The sequence below is a fragment of the Pan paniscus genome, chromosome 10, assembly GCF_029289425.2.
Source record: "Pan paniscus chromosome 10, NHGRI_mPanPan1-v2.0_pri, whole genome shotgun sequence".
Taxonomy (NCBI): Eukaryota; Metazoa; Chordata; class Mammalia; order Primates; family Hominidae; genus Pan; species Pan paniscus.
Genome location: NC_073259.2, coordinates 37,532,240 through 37,554,065, shown reverse-complemented (window position 1 = coordinate 37,554,065; position 21,826 = coordinate 37,532,240). Strand labels below are relative to the sequence as shown.

At 43.2% G+C, this 21,826-nt stretch overlaps 1 protein-coding gene across 7 annotated transcripts in view; it reads left to right on the top strand.

The window, feature by feature from the left end:
* Positions 1 to 21,486, top strand: part of HSD17B6 (hydroxysteroid 17-beta dehydrogenase 6) — a 38,088-nt gene extending 16,602 nt beyond the window's left edge. For 6 of the 7 annotated variants that reach the window (XM_034935625.2, XM_008978548.4, XM_008978549.5 and 3 more), the window contains 4 exons: positions 4,991 to 5,322; positions 14,164 to 14,422; positions 18,550 to 18,713; positions 20,822 to 21,486. In XM_034935625.2, coding sequence (XP_034791516.1) covers positions 5,010 to 5,322; positions 14,164 to 14,422; positions 18,550 to 18,713; positions 20,822 to 21,039 — 954 coding nt within the window. In that variant the 5' untranslated portion in view covers positions 4,991 to 5,009 and the 3' untranslated portion in view covers positions 21,040 to 21,486. The remainder of the gene's footprint in view (positions 1 to 4,990; positions 5,323 to 14,163; positions 14,423 to 18,549; positions 18,714 to 20,821) is intronic. The other variant, XM_034935627.3, reaches the window with a different exon arrangement.
* The last annotated feature ends 340 nt before the right edge of the window (positions 21,487 to 21,826 follow it).

The following is a 21,826-nucleotide window of genomic DNA, read 5'->3' as shown; positions in this document are numbered from 1 at the left end:
GTTTGTTTTCTGGTCTTTCTCTAGCACCACATGGCAGCTGGCAGCTAGAGAACATGGATGGTAAAGGCTTTGGGGTGCTAGTGAAGCACCCCTAAAATGGCCAACTATGAGACCTGTGCTGAATAAGGAGGCAAATGAAACTGTGAGAGGATTGCAGTAATAGAGAGAGGCTGAGGAAAAGGAAGGCAGAGCAGGAAGAAAGAAGTAGAGGGGAGTGGGGGGAGGGGAAGAGCCCCAAAGATAGGATGGGGCTGTGCAGAGAGGGCAGTTTCAGCTTTTCAAGGTTTTTTTTTTTTTTTTTTGAGGCAGAGTCTCACTCCGTCACTTAAGCTGGAGTGCAGTGGCATGATCTTGGCTTACTGCAACCTCCGCCTCCCAGGTTTAAGCGGTTCTTGTGCCTCCGCCTCCCAAGTAGCTGGGACTACAGGCACTGCCACCACACTCAGCTAATTTTTGTATTTTTAGTAGAGATGGGGCTTAGTCATGTTGCCCAGGCTGGTCTCGAACTCCTGACCTCAGGTGATCTGCCTGCCTCAGCTTCCCAAAGTGCTGGGATTACAGGCGTGAGCCACCGTGCCTGGCCTAGCTTTTCAAGATCTTTGTGGGAGAGTAGCTTCAAGCAATGATGAAGCCCAAGATGGGGATCAGACCTGAAATAAACAGTGGAAGTTCTTAACCTATGCATGTGTGATTATGAAGGTGTTTTCAAGGCTCGACCTCAAAACTCATTAAATAAAATTAACCAGATAGCATAGTGTAGATGAGAAAGGAAGAGACTGACAATATGATGTAAGAAAGCTGAATTCTTATTTACCATAGCAGGAAGTTAATTGAGAATGTCAAAAATTGGTAAATCAAGAAATAGCAGCTTAAGTACTGTGTATAAATAATTTGAGTCAAAGGCAAAAACGTAAAGTAATTGCACAGCTTTTGCAGATGAATGGTTTGTAAAAGCAAGCAGGCCACGCCACTTCGGGTATTTGGACATTTGAAATATTCGAGGCACATTCAGGTTTGGCCTAGGGTTTGGGATTCCGCCAGGTGTATCTCTTCTGCAGGTCTTCTTGCTGCTAGGCATGCGATGGCTGAATAGTAATGCCCGGGGAAACTGTGAGGGCCAAGCTTCTCTCTAATGGGGGAAATACGTTTTCATCTTTGACTGGCAACAGAAAATTACCTTTTAGTCAATAAACAGTCAGGATGAAGCTCTCTGTGTTACTGTAGTGCACCAGGGAATGCCACTTGGGCAGAACAGAGGCAGCTGGCTAGAGAACACAGAGCTCTCAGATTGGAGAGAGGCAAAGGGCTTCAGAGAAGGAAGGAGAGAGACAGAGGGAAGAGGGGAAAAGGAGAGAAAGAGAAGATGGTGGGGGAGGGAGGAGCAATATATGCCTCTCTCCACTGTTTTCTCCCTTTCACTGTCTCCTTCCACTTTACTTGCCTACACCCTAAGTTGCCCTCTCGCTACTTACTGCCTTCTCTCCTGTCCTTCCCAGACCAGGCTTTTGAAAAAGAGTCTCCACTCGGCTCCACTTCCTGCCCTCCAATTCATGCAGCAGCCCACTGAAGATTGGCTTCTGTGCCCTTCACTGTCTGAGTCTTCCCGTTAAGAGCACCAGTGCCCTCCTATTACCCAGCAGACCTCCTGGTTGCATTGCTGATCCTCATTAAGCCCCCCTTCCCTTGGCTTTCATCAGCTTGCTTTTTCCTACTTCTCTGGCTCATTCTCCCTGCTTTTTTTCCTCTCAATTTTTTCTCAGGATATTTTTACTTAGTGTAACTTAATTTATCTAACATTTATTAAGTATCTGCTATGTGCCATTCACTGGGCCAGGTGCAGACTAATATGTAACCTGGGCTCTCAAGGGCCTTATAGTCTAAAAATGGGGAAAAGCAGTGCAATGAAGTACAGCAGGCATCATGATAAACCCAGGCCACAATGGGGACACTAAGGAGGGTATAGTCAATTCTGTTAGACCATGGGGCAGGTTAAATCAGGGCAGGAAAGTCTCTTGCCTGGACCATTTTTTGTCCCCTCTGTCTAGTACTGTATGTAATCTCTCAGTGCTCACCTATGAAACAGTGTGGCAGCCATTGAGGTGCATTGCTCAGATCACTCAAGAAAATCTGCTATGAGGAGTGAGGTTGACTTCCAGCCTCCAGTTGTGGCACCCTCCGATCTGCTGTGGTATTTACACTGAGGCACGCTCCTCTTGGGCACTGGTCAGCCAATGACCAGAAGGATGGCAGTACTGGAGCTGGACCAGTTCAGCCCAGTGCGGAACTTCTCCAGTGGCAGTCTTTGCTCAGGCTCATGGGCCTGGCTGAGACTTTCTTGGGGCTCTACTACAGTCTAAAGCTCTTCCTATCTTCTCCTCCTTCTGTTCCCCTCTCCTTCCCGAGGTGTCAGATCTTTATTACCACCTATTCCTGTGCCTTCCCCCTTTGTCCTCTGAGGGTGTTTCACCCATAATCTCTTGCATGTCTAATTTTGTCTTGGTATCTGAACTGACACAGAGGAATAATGATGGGACCTATCTTGTAGGGTTCTTGTGAGAATTCAAAAAGTTAATATATGTGACATCTTAGAACAGAGCCTGATACACAGCAAGTGCTCGGCAAGGGTTGCAATTTTTTTTTTTTTTTTGAGATGGGCAGAATCTCGCTCTGTCACCCAGGCTGGAATGCAATGGCATGATCTCGGCTCACTGCAACCTCCACCTCCCGGGTTCAAGCGATTCTTCTGCCTCAGCCTCCCGAGTAGCTGGGATTACAGGCGCCCACAATCATGCCTGGCTAATTTTTGTATTTTTGTAGAGATGGGGTTTCGCCATGTTGACCAGGCTGATCTCAAACTCCTGACCTCAGGTGATCTGCCTGCCTTGGCCTCCCAACATGCTGAGATTACAGGCATGTGCCAGTGTGCCTGGCCTAGCTATTATTTTTTAATTATCCTTTTGATATGGTTTGGCTTTGTGTCCCTACCGAAATCATATCTTGAATTGTAATTCCTAGGTGTTTAGGGAGGAACCTGCTGGGAGGTGATTGGATCACGGGGGTGGTTTCCCCCATGTTGAGTTCTCATGAGAGCTGATGGTTTTATAAGTGTTTGGTAGTTCCTCTCTTGCTTGCTTTTGCTTTCCTGCCATCATGTGTTTGCTTCCCCTTCTACCATGATTGTAATTTTCCTGAGACCTCCCCAGCCATGTGGAACTGTGAATCAATTAAACCTCTTTTCTTTATAAATTACCCAGTCTTGGGTGGTATCTTTATAGCTGTGTGAAAACGGACTAGTACACCTGTAGATCTCAACTTATATTTTATTCTCTCTAGGAAGCTTCTCAGACCTCTCTAAACTGCCTTAGAAGCCTCTCCTGAGTGTTCCAGCAGCCTCCTGTTTTTACTTCTGTTATAATGCATTGTTGTCAGTCTTCATAATGAGACTGTGAATTCAATGAAAAATGGACTATGTATTGTTCACTCTTGTGTATCAGTGCCTAACACTGTGTCTGACTCAAGTAGTTGTTGAATTAATGTTTGCTGAATGAAAGTGATGATTAGGCTGAGACTTAAAAGATGAGTGTTATGGCTGGGTGTGGTGGCTCATGCCTGTAATCCCAGCATTTTGGGAGGCCAAGGTGGGTGGATCACCTGAGGTCAGGAGTTCACGACTAGCCTGGCCAACATGGTAAAAAACTCTCTCCCTACTAAAAATACAAAATTAGCCCGGCTTGGTGGCACGTGCCTGTAATCCCAGCTACTCGGGAGGCTGAGGCAAGGAGAATCACTTGAACCCAGGAGGCAGAGGTTGCAGTGAGCTGAGATTGCGCCATTGCACTCCAGTCTGGGCAAAAAGAGTGAAACTCTGTCTCAAAAAAAAAGAGTGTTATTTGCCAAGTAGATGAGGGCTACTTCTTTCCAGTAGAAAGAAGTGTATGCAGAGGCATGAAAAGCCTGTGCTTTGCAGGGGACTGAAAGTTGTTTGTTTTGGCTAAAGAGTAGGATGCAAGAGAGAAGCCTAAGTAGCCAGAGTGCTGGGGACATTCATGTCAAACTAAGGAGTTTGAATTGCATAGACTAGCCTCATGCAGGCGTTGTGGTATAGGCCTTATGATGCTAGCGGGCCCATACCCATATTTGACCTCTACCTATGTTGTTATGAATTATGTTAGTTCAGCCAACATGTATAGATTACTAAAAAATGGTGGACTTTGCTCCAGAATTTCATATAGAAACATAGGCATCTGTGAACACTCATTTCAACAATGCTTCTGATTGGTCTAGGTTTACAAATTGCTTTGGCTGCAATAACTCACCCAAACTATTAGATCTCCTAATGGATCTCACTGCCTTCACCACACCTGTTTCATCTATCCTCCACTGCCATTGTGAGACAAATCTTCCTAAAACTTAATCTGGCCACCTGACTCTAGTAGCATACTCTGTTTAATGTCTTCTAGTAACATACTCTGTCCACAGGATAACATCCAGATTCCGTAGTGTGGCTTACAAGGCCCTTCATGATTTGGCCCTTCACTACCTCATCTCCAGTCTCTTCTTATGTATGTTCTGCTCTGCACTCATGCAGAATTGTTTATAGGTCTCAAGAAGTTCTGTGCTGCTCACGACTCCCTTCATGTACACATTGTTACTGCCTGGAATGTTGTCATCCTTATCCACTTTTTGAACTTACTTATCCTATTTGGTAGGAAGTAGTACCAAAATCATTCCTTCTGTGCTAGGCTATCGGTTATCTTCCTTTGTAGACTGTGTGTATACTTCTGTTATGGCACCTTTCACACTGCATTGGATTTGTTTGGTTACCTCACTGACTTCCCTCTCTAGACTGTGGCCCCTTGAGGGTAGGACCAAGTATTAATCAATAAAGAGTCCCTATCACCTAGTGCAATGCCTGGCACATGGCAAATACTGAATAGATATATTTGTTAAATAATAAGGAAGGAATAAAATGTTTTCTTTCTATTGAAAGAGAAGGAAGCACCTTCACTATGTGGCTCTACCTGGCGGCCTTCGTGGGCCTGTACTACCTTCTGCACTGGTACCGGGAGAGGCAGGTGGTGAGCCACCTCCAAGACAAGTATATCTTTATCACGGGCTGTGACTCGGGCTTTGGGAACCTGCTGGCCAGACAGCTGGATGCACGAGGCTTGAGAGTGCTGGCTGCGTGTCTGACGGAGAAGGGGGCCGAGCAGCTGAGGGGCCAGACGTCTGACAGGCTGGAGACGGTGACCCTGGATGTTACCAAGATGGAGAGCATCGCTGCAGCTACTCAGTGGGTGAAGGAGCATGTGGGGGACAGAGGTATGAAATATTTTCTCCTTTTATTTACTTAGCATGAAGATGCTAAGGTTATATATACAGTTGTTCCTTGGTGTCTCCTGGGGATTGGTTCAAGGACTGCTTGTGGATACTAAAATCCGAGGATGCTCAAATCCCTTATATAAAATAGTGCAGTATTTGGTTATAACCTATGCACATCCTTTAAGGTATGGATACTTTAAATCATGCCTGGGTTACATAAAATACTAAATACTTTGTAAATGATATGTAAATAGTAGTTATACTGTATTGTTTAGGGCAGCCGTCCCCAGCCTTTTTGGCACCAGGGACCGGTTTTGTGGAAGACAGTTTTTCCATGGACAGGGAGTGGGGATGGTTTTGGGATGATTCAAGTGCATTGCATTTATTGTGCACTTTATTATATTATTACATTGTAATATATAATGAAATAATTATACAACTCACCATGATGTAGAATCAGTTGGAGCCCTGAGCTTGTTTTCCTGTATCTACATGGTCCCATCTGGGGGTAATAAGAGACAGTGACAGATCATCAGGCATTAGATTCTCAACAGGAGTGCATAGGATATATCCCTGGCATGTGCAGTTCACAATAGGGTTAGTGCTCCTGTGAGAATCTACTGCTGCCACTGACCTGACAGGAGGCGGAGCTCAGCCAGTAATGCCCGTGATGGGGAGTGGCTGTAAATACAGATGAAGCTTTGCTTGCTTGTCTGCTGCTCACCTCCTGCTGTGCGGCCTGGTTTCTAACAGGCCATGGGCTGGTACCAGTCTATGGCCCAGGCACTGGAGACCCCTGGTTTAGGGAATAATGACAAGGAAAAAAGTCTGTATATGTTCAGTACAGATGCAAATTAAAAATTGTGTTTTCTATCCACGATTGATTGAATCCATGGATATGAAGGGCTGACTGTGTGTATCAAAGCTGAGCTTAGAAGGCTGGCCTTGTCATTTGAAGGACTGTTGAGGTCTTTTGTGGCGTTTAATTTCCTTAACAATGTTTATTTTGTTGTTGAAAAACAAGCTCAATAGATTTGAAGCTATTATCTCATATTGGAAATAGAGTATTTATAAACATAATTCTTTATATTTGAGGAGTTGGGGTACAGTGGCATGATCATAGCTCACTGCAGCCTTGATCTCCTGGGCTCAAGCGATCTTCCTGCCTCACCCTTTCAATTAGCTGGGATTAGAAGCGGTTGCCACCATGCCTGGCTAATTTTTTTTTATTTTTATTTTTAGCAGAAACACGGTCTTGGTATATTGCCCAGGCTAAGATGTTCTTAAGAATCTGATTATCTTGGCTGCTACTTAAAATATAGGCATTTCTTGAAGTCAATCTTTGGTCTTCTTTAAAAAATGTTTTAAAATTTCATTATATTTAAAAATCAACACACTATTTCTTAGAGAAATTTTAGGTTTATAGAAAATTGAACAGAAAGTACCGAGTTCCTATATACCCCCTCAACAATTTTCCCTTTTTTTTTTTGAGACAGAGTTTTACTCTGTCGCCAAGACTGGAGTGCAGTGGCGAAATCTTGGCTCACTGCAACCTCCGCCTCCCAGATTCAAGCAATTCTCATGACTCAGCCTCCCGAGTAGCTGGGACTAAAGGCATGTACCACTACGCCTGGCTAGTTTTTGTATTTTTTTTTTTTGAGATGGAGTCTCGCTCTGTTGCCCAGGCTGGAGTGCAGTGGTGCGATCTTGGCTCACTGCAAACTCCGCCTCCCGGGTTCACGCCATTCTCCTGCCTCAGTCTCCTGAGTAGGTGGGACTACAGGCGCCCGCCACCACGCCCGGCTAATTTTTTGTATTTTCAGTAGAGACAGGGAGTTTTTGTATTTTTAGTAGAGACGGGGTTTCAGCATGTTAGCCAGGCTGGTCTTGAACTCCCAACCTCAGGCGATCCTCTTGCCTCAGCCTCCCAAAGTGCTGGGATGACAGGCATGAGCCACTGTGCCTGCCCAGTTTTCCCTATTATTAACATCTTTCATTGGTGTGGTACATTTGTTACAATTGATGAACCAATGTTGATATGTTATCGTTAACTAAAGTCCATAGTTTACATTAGGGTTCACTTTGTATTATGTAGTTCTGTGGGTTTGAACAAATGTGTAATGACAAGTAGCCACCATTATTGTATCACACAGAATAGTTTCAGTTCCCTAAAAGTCCCTCGTGCTTTACATATTCATCACTCCCCACATTCCTGGCAACCACTGCTCTTTTTACTGTCTCCATAGTTTTTCCATTTCCAGATGTCATATAGTTGGAATCATATTTTTTTGAGACAGAATTTCACTCTTGTCACCCAGGTTGGAGTGCAATGGTGTAATCTCGGCTCACTGCAACCTCCACCTCCCGGCTTCAAGCGATTCTCCTTTCTCAGCCTCCCAAGTAGCTGGCACTACAAGCATGCACCACCATACCGGGCTAATTTTTATATTTTTAGTAGAGATGGGGTTTCACCATGTTGGCCAGGCTTGCCTCGAACTCCTGACCTCAGGTGATCTGCCCGCCTTGGCCTCCCAAAATGTTAGGATTACAGGCGTGAGCCATCGCGCCCGGCCGGAATAATGTTATATGTAGTCTTTTAGACTGGCTTCTTTCACTTAGCAGTATGCATTTAAGATTCCTTCATGTCTTGCCTTTTTTTTTTTTTTTTTGAGACAGGATCTTGCTCTGTTGCCCAGGCCTGAGTGCAGTGGAATGATCATGGCCCACTGCAGCCTCACTCTCCTTGGTTCAAGCGATCCTCCCACCTCAGCCTCCCAAGTAGCTGGAGTACAGGTACACACCACCATGCCTGGCTAATTAAAAATTTTTTTTCTTTTAGAGACGTCATCTCACCATGTCACCTAGGCTGGTCTTGAACTCCTGGGCTCAACAGATCCTCCAACCTTGGCTTCCCAGTGTTGGGATTACAGGCATGAGCCACCACACCTGTTCTCCATGTCTTTTCATGGCTTCATAGCTCATTTCTGTTTTTTTGTTTGTTTGTTTTGTTTTGTTGAGATGGAGGTCTTACTCTGTTGCCCAGGTTGAAGTGCAGCGGTGCAATAATAGCTCACTGCAGCACTGAACTTCTGGGCTCAAGTGATCCTCTTGCCTCAGCCTCCCAAAATGCTGGAATTACAGGTATGAGCCACTGCGCCGAGCCTGACAGCTCATTTCTTTTTCTCGCTGCATAGTATTCCATTGTATGTATGTACCACAGTTTATCATTCACCTAATGAAGGACATCTTGGTTGTTTTCAGTTTTTGGCAATTATGAATAAATTCTCTTTTTAAGTTCTATTTTGTCTAGATATTATTCAACTCCTCTTTGATTACCTTCTTCTCCTTCTCCCTTGGTTTTATGATTCAGTAGATTCTGGTAATTGGATCTCCTAAATAACTCCTCACTCTAGGAGTTGCAAAGTAGCAATGAAATTGCTTCTTTTGGCTGGGTGTAGTGGCTACACATCGTAGTTCCAGCTACTTGAGAGGCTGAGGTGGGAACATTGCTTGAGCAGGAGTTTGAGGCTACAGTGGGCTATGATAGCACTTGTGAATAGCCACTGTACTCCAGCCTGGACAACACAGTGAGACCCCATCTCTAAAAAGTAAAATCTTGTTTTGCTTGGGTTGCAGGATGTTATTTATTTGTTTGTTTATTTATTTATTTTTGAGATGGAGTCTCACTCGGTCGCCCAGGATGGAGTGCAGCGGTGCAATCTTGGCTCACTGCAAGCCCCGCCTCCTGGGTTCACGCCATTCTCCCACCTCAGCCTCCCAAATAGCTGGGACTACAGGCGCCCAACACCATGCCCGGCTAATTTTGTTTTTGTATTTTTAGTAGAGACAGGGTTTCACTGTGTTAGCCAGGATGGTCTCAATCTCCTGACTTCATGATCTGCCCGCCTCGGCCTCCCAAAATGCTGGGATTACAGGCATGAGCCACCACGTCCGGCCTATTTATTTATTTTTCGAGACAGGGTCCTGCCCTGTCACCTAGGCTGGAGTGCAGTGGCATGGTCGGCTCACTTCAGCCTTGACCTCCCAGGCTCATGTGATCCTTCTACCTCTTAGCCTCCAGAGTAGCTGGGACTACAGGGGTGCACCACCATGCCTGGCTAATTTTTGTATTTTTTGTAGACATGAGGTTTCTCCATGTTGCCCATGTTGGTCTCAGACTCCTGGGCTCAAGCCAACCACTTGCCTTGGCCTTCCAAAGTGTAAATTTTTTTTTTTTTTGGAAATGGAGTTTTGCTCTTGTTGCCCCGGCTGGCGTGCAACGGCATGATCTCCGCTCACTGCAAACTCCGCCTCCCAGGTTCAAGCGATTCTCCTGCCTCAGCCTCCCAAGTAGCTGGGATTACAGGCGCCCGCCACCATACCCTGCTAATTTTGTATTTTTAGTAGAGCTGGGTTTCTCCATGTTGGTCAGACTGGTCTCGAACTCCTGACCTCAGGTGATCCGCCTGTCTTGGCCTCCCAAAGTGCTGGGATTACAGGCGTGAGGCACTGCACCTGGCCCAAAGTGTAAATTTTTTAAAAAACAATTTACTTTAAACTTGAAAATTTACTGATTTGGCTAAAAAAATGTTGAAAATCTAAAATGTATTTTAAAATATTACTTCCTTCCAGCACTTTGGGAGGCCGGGGTGGGAGGATTGCTTGAGCCCAGGAGTTCAACACCAGCCTGGGCAACACAGTGAGATACCATCTCAATTTAAAAAAATAATAAAATATTGCTTCTTGTCTGAGGATGTTCTTAACTCCCCCAGGCGGAGTCGGAAGTTATGGGTAGTTATAGTCTCTTTGCTGTGCATACCCGTTTATTTCTATTGTATTGTTATTGTTTTCCCATCTTTTAGACTGTAAGCTCCTTGAAGATATGGGCCTCTCTTACTCATTTTTGTATTTCCAACTTCTGGCACCTTGCCTGGTACATGTTAAGGGCTCAACAAATGCCGAATGAATCCTCTATACTCATACTTTTGTCTATTACCCTTTTTATCTGTGCCCTTGGTTTCTTACTCCTCACATTTGAATTTCCAACTATTTGCCGCATTTCTCCATCTGGAAATTCTACTAGTGCCTGAAACTCACAAAATCTAAAGGAGTCTTTGTTTTCCTCTCACCTCTTCACCAATTCTTTTTTGTTTTTTCTTTCTTGGAGATAGAGTCTTGCTGTGTCACCCAGGCTGGAGTGCAGTGGCGCGATCTCAGCTCACTGCAGCCTCTGCTTCCCGAGTTCCAGCGATTCTGCTGCCTCAGCCTCCTAGGTAGCTGGGATTACAGGCACACACCACCATGCCCGTCTAATTTTTGTATTTTTAGTAGAGACAGGGTTTCACCATGTTGGCCAGGCTGGTGACCTCAGGTGATCCGCCCGCCTCGGCCTCCCAAAGTGCTGGGATTACAGGCATGAGCCACTGCGCCCGGCCTCTCTTCACCAATTCTACTTTTCTTTCTAGTCCTTCTCTCAGTTTATAATGTTACTATCCCTTCAGTTACAAAGACTTTTTACCCTGGAGTCTTTTTTTTTTTTTTTTTTTTTTTTTTTTGAGACGGAGTCTCGCTCAGTCGCCCAGGCTGGAGTGCAGTGGCGCAATCTCGGCTCACGGCAAGCTCCGCCTCCTGGGTTCACGCCATTCTCCTGCCTCAGCCTTACAAGTTGCTGGGACTACAGGCGCCCGCCATCAGGCCCGGCTAATTTTTTTGTATTTTTAGTAGAGACGGGGTTTCATCGTGTTTGCCAGGATGGTCTCGATTTCCTGACCTCGGGATCCGCTCGTCTTGGCCTGCCGAAGTGCTGGGATTACAGGCGTGAGCCACCGCGCCCGGCCACCTTGGAGTCTTTTTTAATCCTTATACTTTCAACTTTTCTGTGTCTCTGTATTTTATGTGAGCCTCTTGTAAGTAGCATATAGCTGATATAAAAACTAATCCAATCTGACAATTTTTTTTTTAGTAGAACATTTCTTTCATCTGTACTACTATATTATTATTATTTTATTTTTTTTTAGAGGCAAAGTCTCACTCTGTCATCCAGGTTGGAGTGTAATGCCACGATCAGCTCACTGTAATGTCGAATTCCTGGACTCAAGCCATCCTCCCACCTCAGCCTCCTGAGTATCTAGGATTGCAGGTGTGCACCACCACACTTAGCTAACTTAAAATTAAAAAGTTTTGTAGAGTGGGTCTCACTGCATTGCCCAGGCTGGTCTCAAACTCCTGGTCTCAAGTGATCTTAATGCCTCAGCTTCCCAAAGTGTTGGGATTACAGGCATGAGCCACTGAGCCTGGCCTTAATTATTATGTTTGGATTTATTTCTTTCATCTTATTTTGTGCTTTTTATTTGTCCCATTTTTTCCTGTTTCCTTTATGCTCTTTTGAATTGATTGAATTTTTATTCCACTTTTTCCACTACTAAATTGAAAGTACTATAATATTCTCTATTTCTATTTCCCTAGTAGTTCCTGTAGAAATTTTAAGTGCATATGTGGTTTATCAAATGTAAAATTAACATCTTTACCTTTCTCCTGAGTAATCCAAGGCCTTCAGAACACTCACATTTCAGTCATCCTTCCTGACATACATGCTCTTGCTGCTGTGTATTTCAGTTCTGTTTTTTGGCTCTCCAATATGTAATGTTTGTTTAGATTTATCCTCTTTTTACCTTTTTTTTTTTTTTTTGCTCATTATTCCTTCTTGAATTTTCCATCTAAAATTGCTTTCTTCGTTACCGAATATATGCCTAAGAATTATAGAAGATGCTGGGGCAAAATCTTTTTTTTTAAAAAAAATTTATTAAAATGTCTAATTACCCTCATTCTTGAAAGATAATTTTGCAGATAGGCTAGTCTATGTTAATAATTACTTTCTCTTGGCACATTGAAGACACCATTCCAGTCTTCTGTCTCCTGTTGTTCATGTCTTGATAAGTCAGTTGTTAGCCTAATTGTTTTTCCTTTGAAAATAATCTGTCTTTTCTTTCTGGCTATTTAAGGATATTCTCTTTCTTTGATTTTATTTTTTCTTTGATCTTTATTTTGGTGTGTTTAGGTATGGATTTCTCTGTTTATACTGCTTGGGATTTATTTTTTGGGGGGTGTAAAAAGTAAAGTAGAGGTTCCTCCTCAAAGACTTTCCTCCGCATCTGATTAGGAATAAATAGTGACTTCTCTTAAAAACATAATTTATTCAAAGACCTGTACTAACATTCTTAAATATCTGCTAGCTGTAATAAAGAAAACAATGTACTTTATGTTCTTAGCTCCCACAATTTAACTTAAATATTTGCCCTGGCATGCTTATACTGGTCCAAACAAGCATTAGGTCATAGCCTGTTCCTCTTCCTTATTTGAAGGTGTTTTTACCTTTCTCAGCATTCCACAAGTTACTTCCTCCTTCCTTTGTTCTCCTCTGCCTTTGCCTCTTTTAAAAAGTTCTAAGTGAGGCCGGGTGCGTGGCTCACACCTGTAATCCCAGCACTTTGGGAGGCCGAGGCGGGCAGATCACGAGGTCAGGAGATCGAGACCATCCTGGCGAACACGGTGAAACCCCCGTCTCTACTAAAAATACCAAAGAAATTAGCCGGGCGTCTGTAGTCCCAGCTGCTCAGGAGGCTAAGGCAGGAGAATGGGGTGAACCCGGGGGGCGGAGCTTGCAGTGAGTGGAGATCCCGCCACTGCACTCCAGCCTGGGCGAGACTCCGTCTCAAAAAAAAAAAAAAAAAAAATTCTAAGTTGCTGGCCAATCGAGACAAATATAAAATGTGAGGTCCTGTTGCAGTCAGTAAAAACCAGACACAACAATAAAATAGACATGTCAGGTTATAAATGACCCTGTCTCCTTTGTTCAGTATACTCTCATGGCAAATCTGCTGGCAAGTATACCCTTTCCGCAAAAAGTGAAAAAAATGGCCTTACTAAAAAAACTAAATTTATGTTCAAGTGCTATTTCTTTACGACACCAAAAAGCAAACATTTCAAACAGGGGGGCTTCTTTAATCTGTTCATTATCAGTTCTGGAAAATTCTTAGCCATCATTACTTCAAATACTGCCTTTATTCCATTTCCCTCCCTTATTTCTGGATCTTATTAGACATATGTTACATGTTTTTACTTTGGTCTTGCTTCCCTTTTCTTTCATGTTTTTAATCTCTTTATATTTGTGCCATAGTCTGTATATTTTTCTTTACTGTCTTCCAGTTTGCTACTTTCTTTCTTCCAGTATGTCTATCTACTATTAAACCTGTCTAACAAATTTTAAAATTTCAATAGTTGTATCTTTTATTTCTGAAGTTTTATTTGGTTCTTTCTCAAATCTGCTTGATCAATTTTATAGTATTTTAATGAATATTTTCAATCCTTTTATTTAAAAATTATATTTAGCAGGCTGGGCGCGGTGGCTTACGCCTGTAATCCCAGTACTTTGGGAGGCTGAGGCGGGTGGATCACGAGGTCAAGAAATGGAGACCATCCTAGCCAACATGGTGAAACCCCATCTCTACTAAAAATACAAACATTGGCTGGGTGTGGTGGTGCGTGCCTGTAGTCCCAGCTACTTGGGAGGCTGAGGGCAGGAGAATCGCTTGAACCCGGGAGGCAGAGTTTGCAGTGAGCTGAGATCGTTCCACTGCACTCCAGCCTGGCGATAGGGCGAGACTTTGTCTCAAAAAAAAATTATATTTAGCAAACTTATATGTTATATCATTTGGGCTGCAAACTCTCATGGGGGTGGTTAGTGGTTATGATTCCTCAAGAGTGATTCTTTCCCCACCGAAGTTCAAAATAGAGTATTTTTGCCTGAAACCAAACTCCTGATATGACTTTTAATTGTTTTAGGACTCTGGGGACTGGTGAACAATGCAGGCATTCTTACACCAATTACCTTATGTGAGTGGCTGAACACTGAGGACTCTATGAATATGCTCAAAATGAACCTCATTGGTGTGATCCAGGTGACCTTGAGCATGCTTCCTTTGGTGAGGAGAGCACGGGGAAGAATTGTCAATGTCTCCAGCATTCTGGGAAGAGTTGCTTTCTTTGTAGGAGGCTACTGTGTCTCCAAGTATGGAGTGGAAGCCTTTTCAGATATTCTGAGGTAACTCTTAAGTTAAAACAAATACAGCTATTGAGCACTGAAATATGTCTTAGGCATTGTGCTAGTTGCTTTCACCTATCTTATTTCATCACTCCTCAAATCTTGATACATAGATATTATTACTAGTCTATTTTATATAGATAACAGGCTCAAATTTTCTTATCTGTCCCAAAGTTCACCTACCATAGCCAGAATTTGGCAGAACTGTGTTTTGACCCAGGTCTTTGTCTTCTACCACTATGTCACACTTCAATTCTCAATATTTATTTTTTATTTTTGAGACAGGGTCTCACTCTGTTGCCCAAGCTGGAGTGCAGTTGTGTGATCATCATGGTTCATTGCAGCCTCAACCTCCTGGGCTCAAACGATCCTTCCACCTCAACTTCCCTGGTAGCTGGGACTATGGGTGCACGCTGCCATGCCCAGCTAATTTTTTATAGTTTATAGAGATGGAGTCTCATTATGTTGCCCAGGCTAGTCTCAAACGCCTGGGCTAAAGTGATCTTCCTGCCTCAGCCTCCGAACGTGCTGGGATTACAGGCATGAGACATTGTGCCCGGCCTGGCTTTTATTCATGCATTGTTTCAGTTTCATGTCCTTCCACCGGCTGCTTCATTCTTTTTATAGATCCCCCTCCCCCATATATATGTGTGTGTATCATATATATGTATATGTATTTATTTATTTTCTGAGACGGAGTCTCACTCTGTTGCCCAGGCTGGAGTGCAGTGATGCGATTTTGGCTCACTGCAACCTCTGACTCCTGGGTTCAAGTGATTCTTCTGCCTCAGCCTCCCAGGTAGCTGGGACCACAGGTACGTGCCACTACACCCAGCTAATTGGTGTATTTTTAGCAGAGACGGGGTTTCACCACGCTGGCTAGGATGGTCTTGAACTCCTGACCTCATGTGATCCACCCACCTTGGCCTCCCAAAGTGCTGAGATTACAGGCATGAGCCACTGTGCCCGGCCTATTTATTTATTTTTAAGAGACAGAGTTTCACTATATTGCCTGGGCTGGAGTGCAGTGGCTATTCACAGGCATGATCATAGCTTACGACAACCTTGAACTCCTGGGCTGGAGCTGTCCAGCTGCCTTAGCCTCCTGAGTAGCTAGGACTATAGTCCTGCACTACTGCACTCAGCCTATTTTCCTTATAATTCTTGAGAGAGCATCCTATTGGCTGAGTTCATTTTTTGTGTGTGCCAGGCAACACCACACTGTGTGACATTTTTGTGCATGGTTATGGGTAAGGTACTGCAGGAAGTACTTTCCATCCATTAAATCATTTAACTTTCATAGCAACCCAATGAAGAAGGCATTATTTTTATTCTTATTGTACATCTGAGGAAACTGAGGCACAGAGGTTTAGTAATTTGCCCATGGTCATATTGGTAATCACAGGCAGAGCTACTGTTCAGCCTTACAAGGGACTCTCCTCCTGTCAAGTCCCCTTCCTGGTCCAATCAGCTGTGGACAAGAGGCTGTAGTCACATGGTCCAAAATATTGCTGTGCACGCTCCTCTTTAGCAGGGGCTGACTTTTGGGCAGTTTCACTTGGAAATGGGCTGTGAATATTAAAGGCAGTATGTATTGACTTTTATGGCCACTGTAATAAATTATCATAGGTAATTTATGGTATATGGTGTTTTAAAACAACACTTTTTTTTTTTTTTGTAATCAGTTCGTAATCAGTATCATTTGACCAAAACTGAGGTGTTGACAGGGCCACATTCCTTCTGAAATCACTATGGGAGAATCCATTCCTTGCCTCTTCCAGCTTCTGGTGGCTGCCAGCATTCTTTGGCCATGGCTACATCACTCCAATCTCTGCCTCCGTGGTCACATCGCCTTTTCCTCTTTTGTCAGTCATCAAATCCACTTCTGCTTCTCTTATAAGGATCTTTGTGATTGCATTTAGGGCCCACGCGGATAATCTAGGATAACCCCCTATCTCAACCGCCTTAACTTAATCACACCTGCAAAGTCTTTGCCACATAAGGCAACATTTACAGGGATTAGGACCTGATCTCTTTGGGGGCCGTTATTTAGCCTACCACTGACCATGACTGATATATAAGTGTTGCAATATGAGTGTTATATGCCTAGGGAGAAAACAGAGAAATAGCCAAGAAATTACATGAGTTGTTACCATGCAGTAGGCACCTCACTTGGTTTCCTGCCTATCTAATGTTCTGTGTACTGCCACAGGGCTGCTGTGTGATTTACCACCACCTAGGGCTGGTCTCTCGGACTCCTTGACTCATTCCCAGACTAAGAGCAAAGATATATCCTTCCAACATTCAAATGACTATGTAACTCCTTTAGAAAATTCAAGTTCACCCTAGTTGTGCTCAGGATAAACAGGGAAAGGAAGTTTTGTTCTATATTTGCATTGGAATGTTAAAGGGGAATGGAGACAAGGGGTGGTAGGAATCAGAATGAGAAAACTCCAAGGAGAAGTGAAATTTAGAGGAGGAGAGTCACCTCTGGCTACAAAGCCCTCTCCTCTTCTCCATTACATGTGGGCACCTGGAGACTCTCTTTGAAGCTCTAACATGGAAGGTTTTAGGTTTTGGTTTGGTAAGTGAGGCTTTTCCCTTAGAACAGTAGTTCTTAAACTCTAGCATGCCTCAGAGTCACCTGGAAGGCTTGTTAAAACAGATTATTGAGTCTCACCGCCAGAGTTTCTAATTTAGTAAGTCTAGACTGGGGCCCAATACTTTGCATTTCTAAAAAGTTACCAGATGCTGATGATGCCATTGATCCAGGGTCCACACTTTAAGAACCACTGCTTAGAGGTCATAATGCCTTGTGGTCTGCCTCCTTATGGACCATTATTTCAAACGTTTCTCCTTGCTGACAGCTTGAGCTTCGTCTTCTCCAGCAAGGCTGCCTGGACCCATAGTTTAGGGAACACTCCTCATCACTGTCCCTAGAGCTCCTAGAGTACGCCTCTGCCGTGGTGCACAGTGCCATCTTACTTCTCTCGGTGTAGGCAGCACTTAGTGCAGTACTTAGCCCATAGTCGGCCTTTGATAAGTATTTTTGGAACTGTTTGCTGAACTAACTTGAATATTCTGGAATTGGCAATTTTAATGCTGACATCCTGTTTCATTAGTGATCTCTTAGTCCACACACTGTCATTTTCCACAAGCCCATGCTTTTACATGTGGAATTCCCATTGCCTGGTTTGTTATTCTTCCCTTTTGTTTACTTGGAAATTTCCTTTTGTCTTTTAAGATAATGGTCCCCAACCTTTTTGGCACCAGGGACCTGTTTCGTGGAAGACAGTTTTTTCATGCCCCAGGTGGGGATGGCGGGAAGAAAGAGATGGTTTCGGGATGAAACTGTTCAACCTCAGGATTCTTATAGGGAGCGTGCAACTTAGGTCCCTTGCATGCACGTTCACAATAGGATTCATGCCCCTATGAGACTCTAATATCTGGCTGATCTGAGAGGAGGCAGAGCTCAGGCGGTAATGCTGGCTCACCCACTGCTTACCTCCTGCTGTGTGGCCCAGTCCCTAACAGGCCACGGACTTATGGGTCTGCACCCCAGGTTTGGGGATCCCTGCTTTAAGACTCAACTGAAATATTTTTCTCCTCACTGAAGCCTTCCCTGACTCCCTCAGAAAATCTATCTGTACCTTCCTCTCTACTTTCATAGCCCCTTGAATGCCTCTCCTTTATAATTCTTTTGAGTTGTGTTGTAGTTATTTGTCTACTTGTTGGACTCACCCACTGTGAACTTTCTGAGATGAGGAACTGAGTCTTAATCTTCTGAGTTTGTGAGACACTTAGCACAGTGCCAGTCATAATAAATGCTAATTTTATTTATTGTCATTTGTATCCTTCATGTCTCCAGAGTCTAGCACACAGTAGGTACTTAATAACTCTTTATTAAATGAGTGATTCTAGAATTGAATGGTTATGGTAGTTGGTATAATAATTTCCTAATTGTTGGATCCAGGGATGTTTATATTTAAATTTTTTTTCCTCTCCATTTCTTTATTCTTTAAATATTCAGTAAAGGTATTTTATAATCTTTTTTGTTTTGCTTTTCCTTCCTGAAAGCATTGAAATGGTGGTGGTCTTTAATCATAACTTGTGGGGTTTTATTTCAGGCGTGAGATTCAACATTTTGGGGTGAAAATCAGCATAGTTGAACCTGGCTACTTCAGAACGGGAATGACAAACATGACACAGTCCTTAGAGCGAATGAAGCAAAGTTGGAAAGAAGCCCCCAAGCATATTAAGGAGACCTATGGACAGCAGTATTTTGATGCCCGTAAGCTTTTTTCTTTTGATAGGGATAATGGGTACCCTGTATTAGTCCATTCTCATGCTGCTATGAAGAAATAACCGAGACTGGGTAATTTATAAAGAAAAGAGGTTTAATTGACTCACAGTTCTGCATGGCTGGGGAGTCCTCAGGAAACTTACAATCATGGCAGAAGGCACCTCTTCACAGGATGGCAGGAGAGGGAATGAGTGCAAGCAGAGGAAAGCCCCTTATGAAACCATCAGATCTTGTGAGAACTCACTACTAAAAGAACAGCAATGGGAACCACCCCCATGATTCAGTACCTCCCACCAGGTCCCTCCCACGACATGTGGAGATTATGGGACTATAATTCAAGATGAGATTTGGGTGGGGACACAAAGCCAAACCATATCAGTACCCTTGCATGAGAAGGGGAAAAGAGGGTTGGTGGACAATGATTGGCAGATCCTCTCGGGACAAAGCTCCTTAAATAAAGCATTCCCAGAACAGAAGGAAGTCAGGAAGGTCCCAGTGCTCTCATGGTTGGCTTGGTCTGATGACTATCATGGTTGAGGAGGGGGACATATAGGCGGCCTGGGGCCAGGCTCTTCCCTGCCTTGTCCTCTGTGGGCCAAGGCACCTGAGCACTAGGAGGTATTACATACTTAGAGGCATGGACCCTTGAGAGGGTGTGCCCCTTGGTAGCATGGCAGGGCTGGTGTGAGATGTCTGCTCAACTAAAGTGCAGTCTTCATCATTGTTTACCCTTTTGATAACAAAGGGCTTGTCCACAAACTATGTGTCTTAATGTGACAGGAGAAAGCATGTAGGTGGGAACAGGTAAGTCAGTGAGGACAAGTCTTTGCAGAGCCCTATGGGCCATTCCCTGAGGCTATATTTCTCTTGTTCGGGTGATAGGAGCTTTGTGGGAGTGGGATTTGTCAATTTCCTGTAAGAATATTATTCTGAAGACCTGGAGGAGGAGGTGGCAGCAGTGGTGAAAAATGGGAATGACTTCTAATAGGTACAGGGTTTCTTTTTGGGATGATGAAAATGTTCTAAATGTAGATTGTGATGATGATTGCACAACTCTGAATATACTAAAAATTATTGATTTGTACACTTTAAGTGGCTGAATTTTATGATATATGAATATCTCAATAATGTTAAAAAAATTTCCAGTTGAAAAAGTATATTCCCATATCTGTGTTGTTCTAAACCTATTTAAAAATCCTCTAGTAACAGAATTAAGTTGTGTGTGTGTTTTTTTTTTTTGAGACAGAGTCTTGCTCTGTCACCCAGGCTGGAGTGCAGTGGCGTGATCTTGGCTCACTGCAACGTCTGCCTCCCGGGTTCAAGCAATTCTCCTGTCTCAGCTTCCTAAGTAACTGGGACTACAGGCATGCACCACCAAGCCTGGCTAATTTTTGTATTTTTAGTAGACATGGGGTTTCACCATGTTGGCCATGCCGGTCTCGAACTCCTGACCCCAAATTATCCACCCACCTCGGCCTCCCAAAGTGCTGGGATTACAGGCATGAGCCACTGCACCCAGCCATCAGAATTGAGTTTTGAGGCCAGGCGTGGTGCCTCACACCTATAATTCCAGCACTTTGGGAGGCTGATGTGGGAGGATCGCTTGAGCCCAGGAATTCAAGACCAGCCTGGGCAACATAGTGAGACCTTGTGTCTACAAAAAATAAACAAAATTAGCTGGGCATGGGGATGCGTACCTGTAGTCCCAGCTATGTGGGAAGCTGAGGAGGGAGGATCACGAGCCTGGGAGGCAGAGGTTGCAGTGAGCTGAGATTGTACCACTACACTCCAACCTGGGTGACAGAGCAAGACCCTGTCTCAAAAAAACCCCCAAAAAACAACCAAACAAGAAAAGAAAAATGATTGAGTTTTAAAATTAAAATTAAATAAAATCCAAAATTTAGTTTTTATTCCAGTGCATTAGCTATGGTTTAAGTGCTCAATAGTTACATGTGGCTAGTGGCTATCATATTGGGATGCACATTCTAGATCATTCTATCTTGTAGAAATTAGATGTGGTGAGACTTCTGTGACTGCATGATCTTAAAAATATAAGGAATAAGATTGTTGAACACTATTTCTTTTTTTGTATACAGTTTACAGTATCATGAAGGAAGGGCTGTTGAATTGTAGCACAAACCTGAACCTGGTCACTGACTGCATGGAACATGCTCTGACATCGGTGCATCCACGAACTCGGTATTCAGCTGGCTGGGATGCTAAATTTTTCTTCATCCCTCTATCTTATTTACCTACATCACTGGCAGACTACATTTTGACTAGATCTTGGCCCAAACCAGCCCAGGCAGTCTAAAGAAAACTGGGTTGGTGCTTCTTGGAATGAAGGCAAAAATCTGAAATTGTTAGTGTCTCAGTAATCCTGATTTAGAACCCAGGCTTTTTGTAACAATGTGTTTTCTTGCCTAAATTCATTTATCTGGCATCATCAGAGTACTAACATGTTTATATTTCAGATATCCAAAGCTTACCACTTTAGGTGATGAATCTTTACTATTTTAGCCCTTTTTTGATGAGACTATTTGTCTAAAGTGAATCATTTGTTCTTGCCTTATTAAACACAGTAGATGGAAAACAATTTAACCTATTTTGAAGTCATTTCTTTATGAATATGAATAATTGTTCTATGCTTTAATAATCTATTGTGAAGAAACTACTAAGAAATATGTTAGTGTGTTTGTCCTTACTTGAAATGGGTCTGTATTATGGTACTTTTAATAAATATTTGATTTTTCTTTCTCTTCTCTTTTTGTCAGCAGTCTTTTTTCCCCAATATATTTCTTCCTTTTTTAAAAAGAAATTACTTTTTAAATTTTAAATCAAAATAATGTTATACATATATAGCTAAAAATTCAATTAATATTCAAAAGCTTAAAATGAAAAATGGCAATCCTTGCCCTTATCCTCATCCTTCATTGCCGCTGGTCAGAGGCAAATGGTCTCAACTTTTAGCTATTTCTTCTGGTATTTATCTCTGAACTTCTAAATGATATACTGTTATTTTTTATTAATTTTAGCTATTCTCAATTGACTTCTGTTATGGTGCAAATTTGGCTTTTTTTACATCACTTTCCTGCCCATTT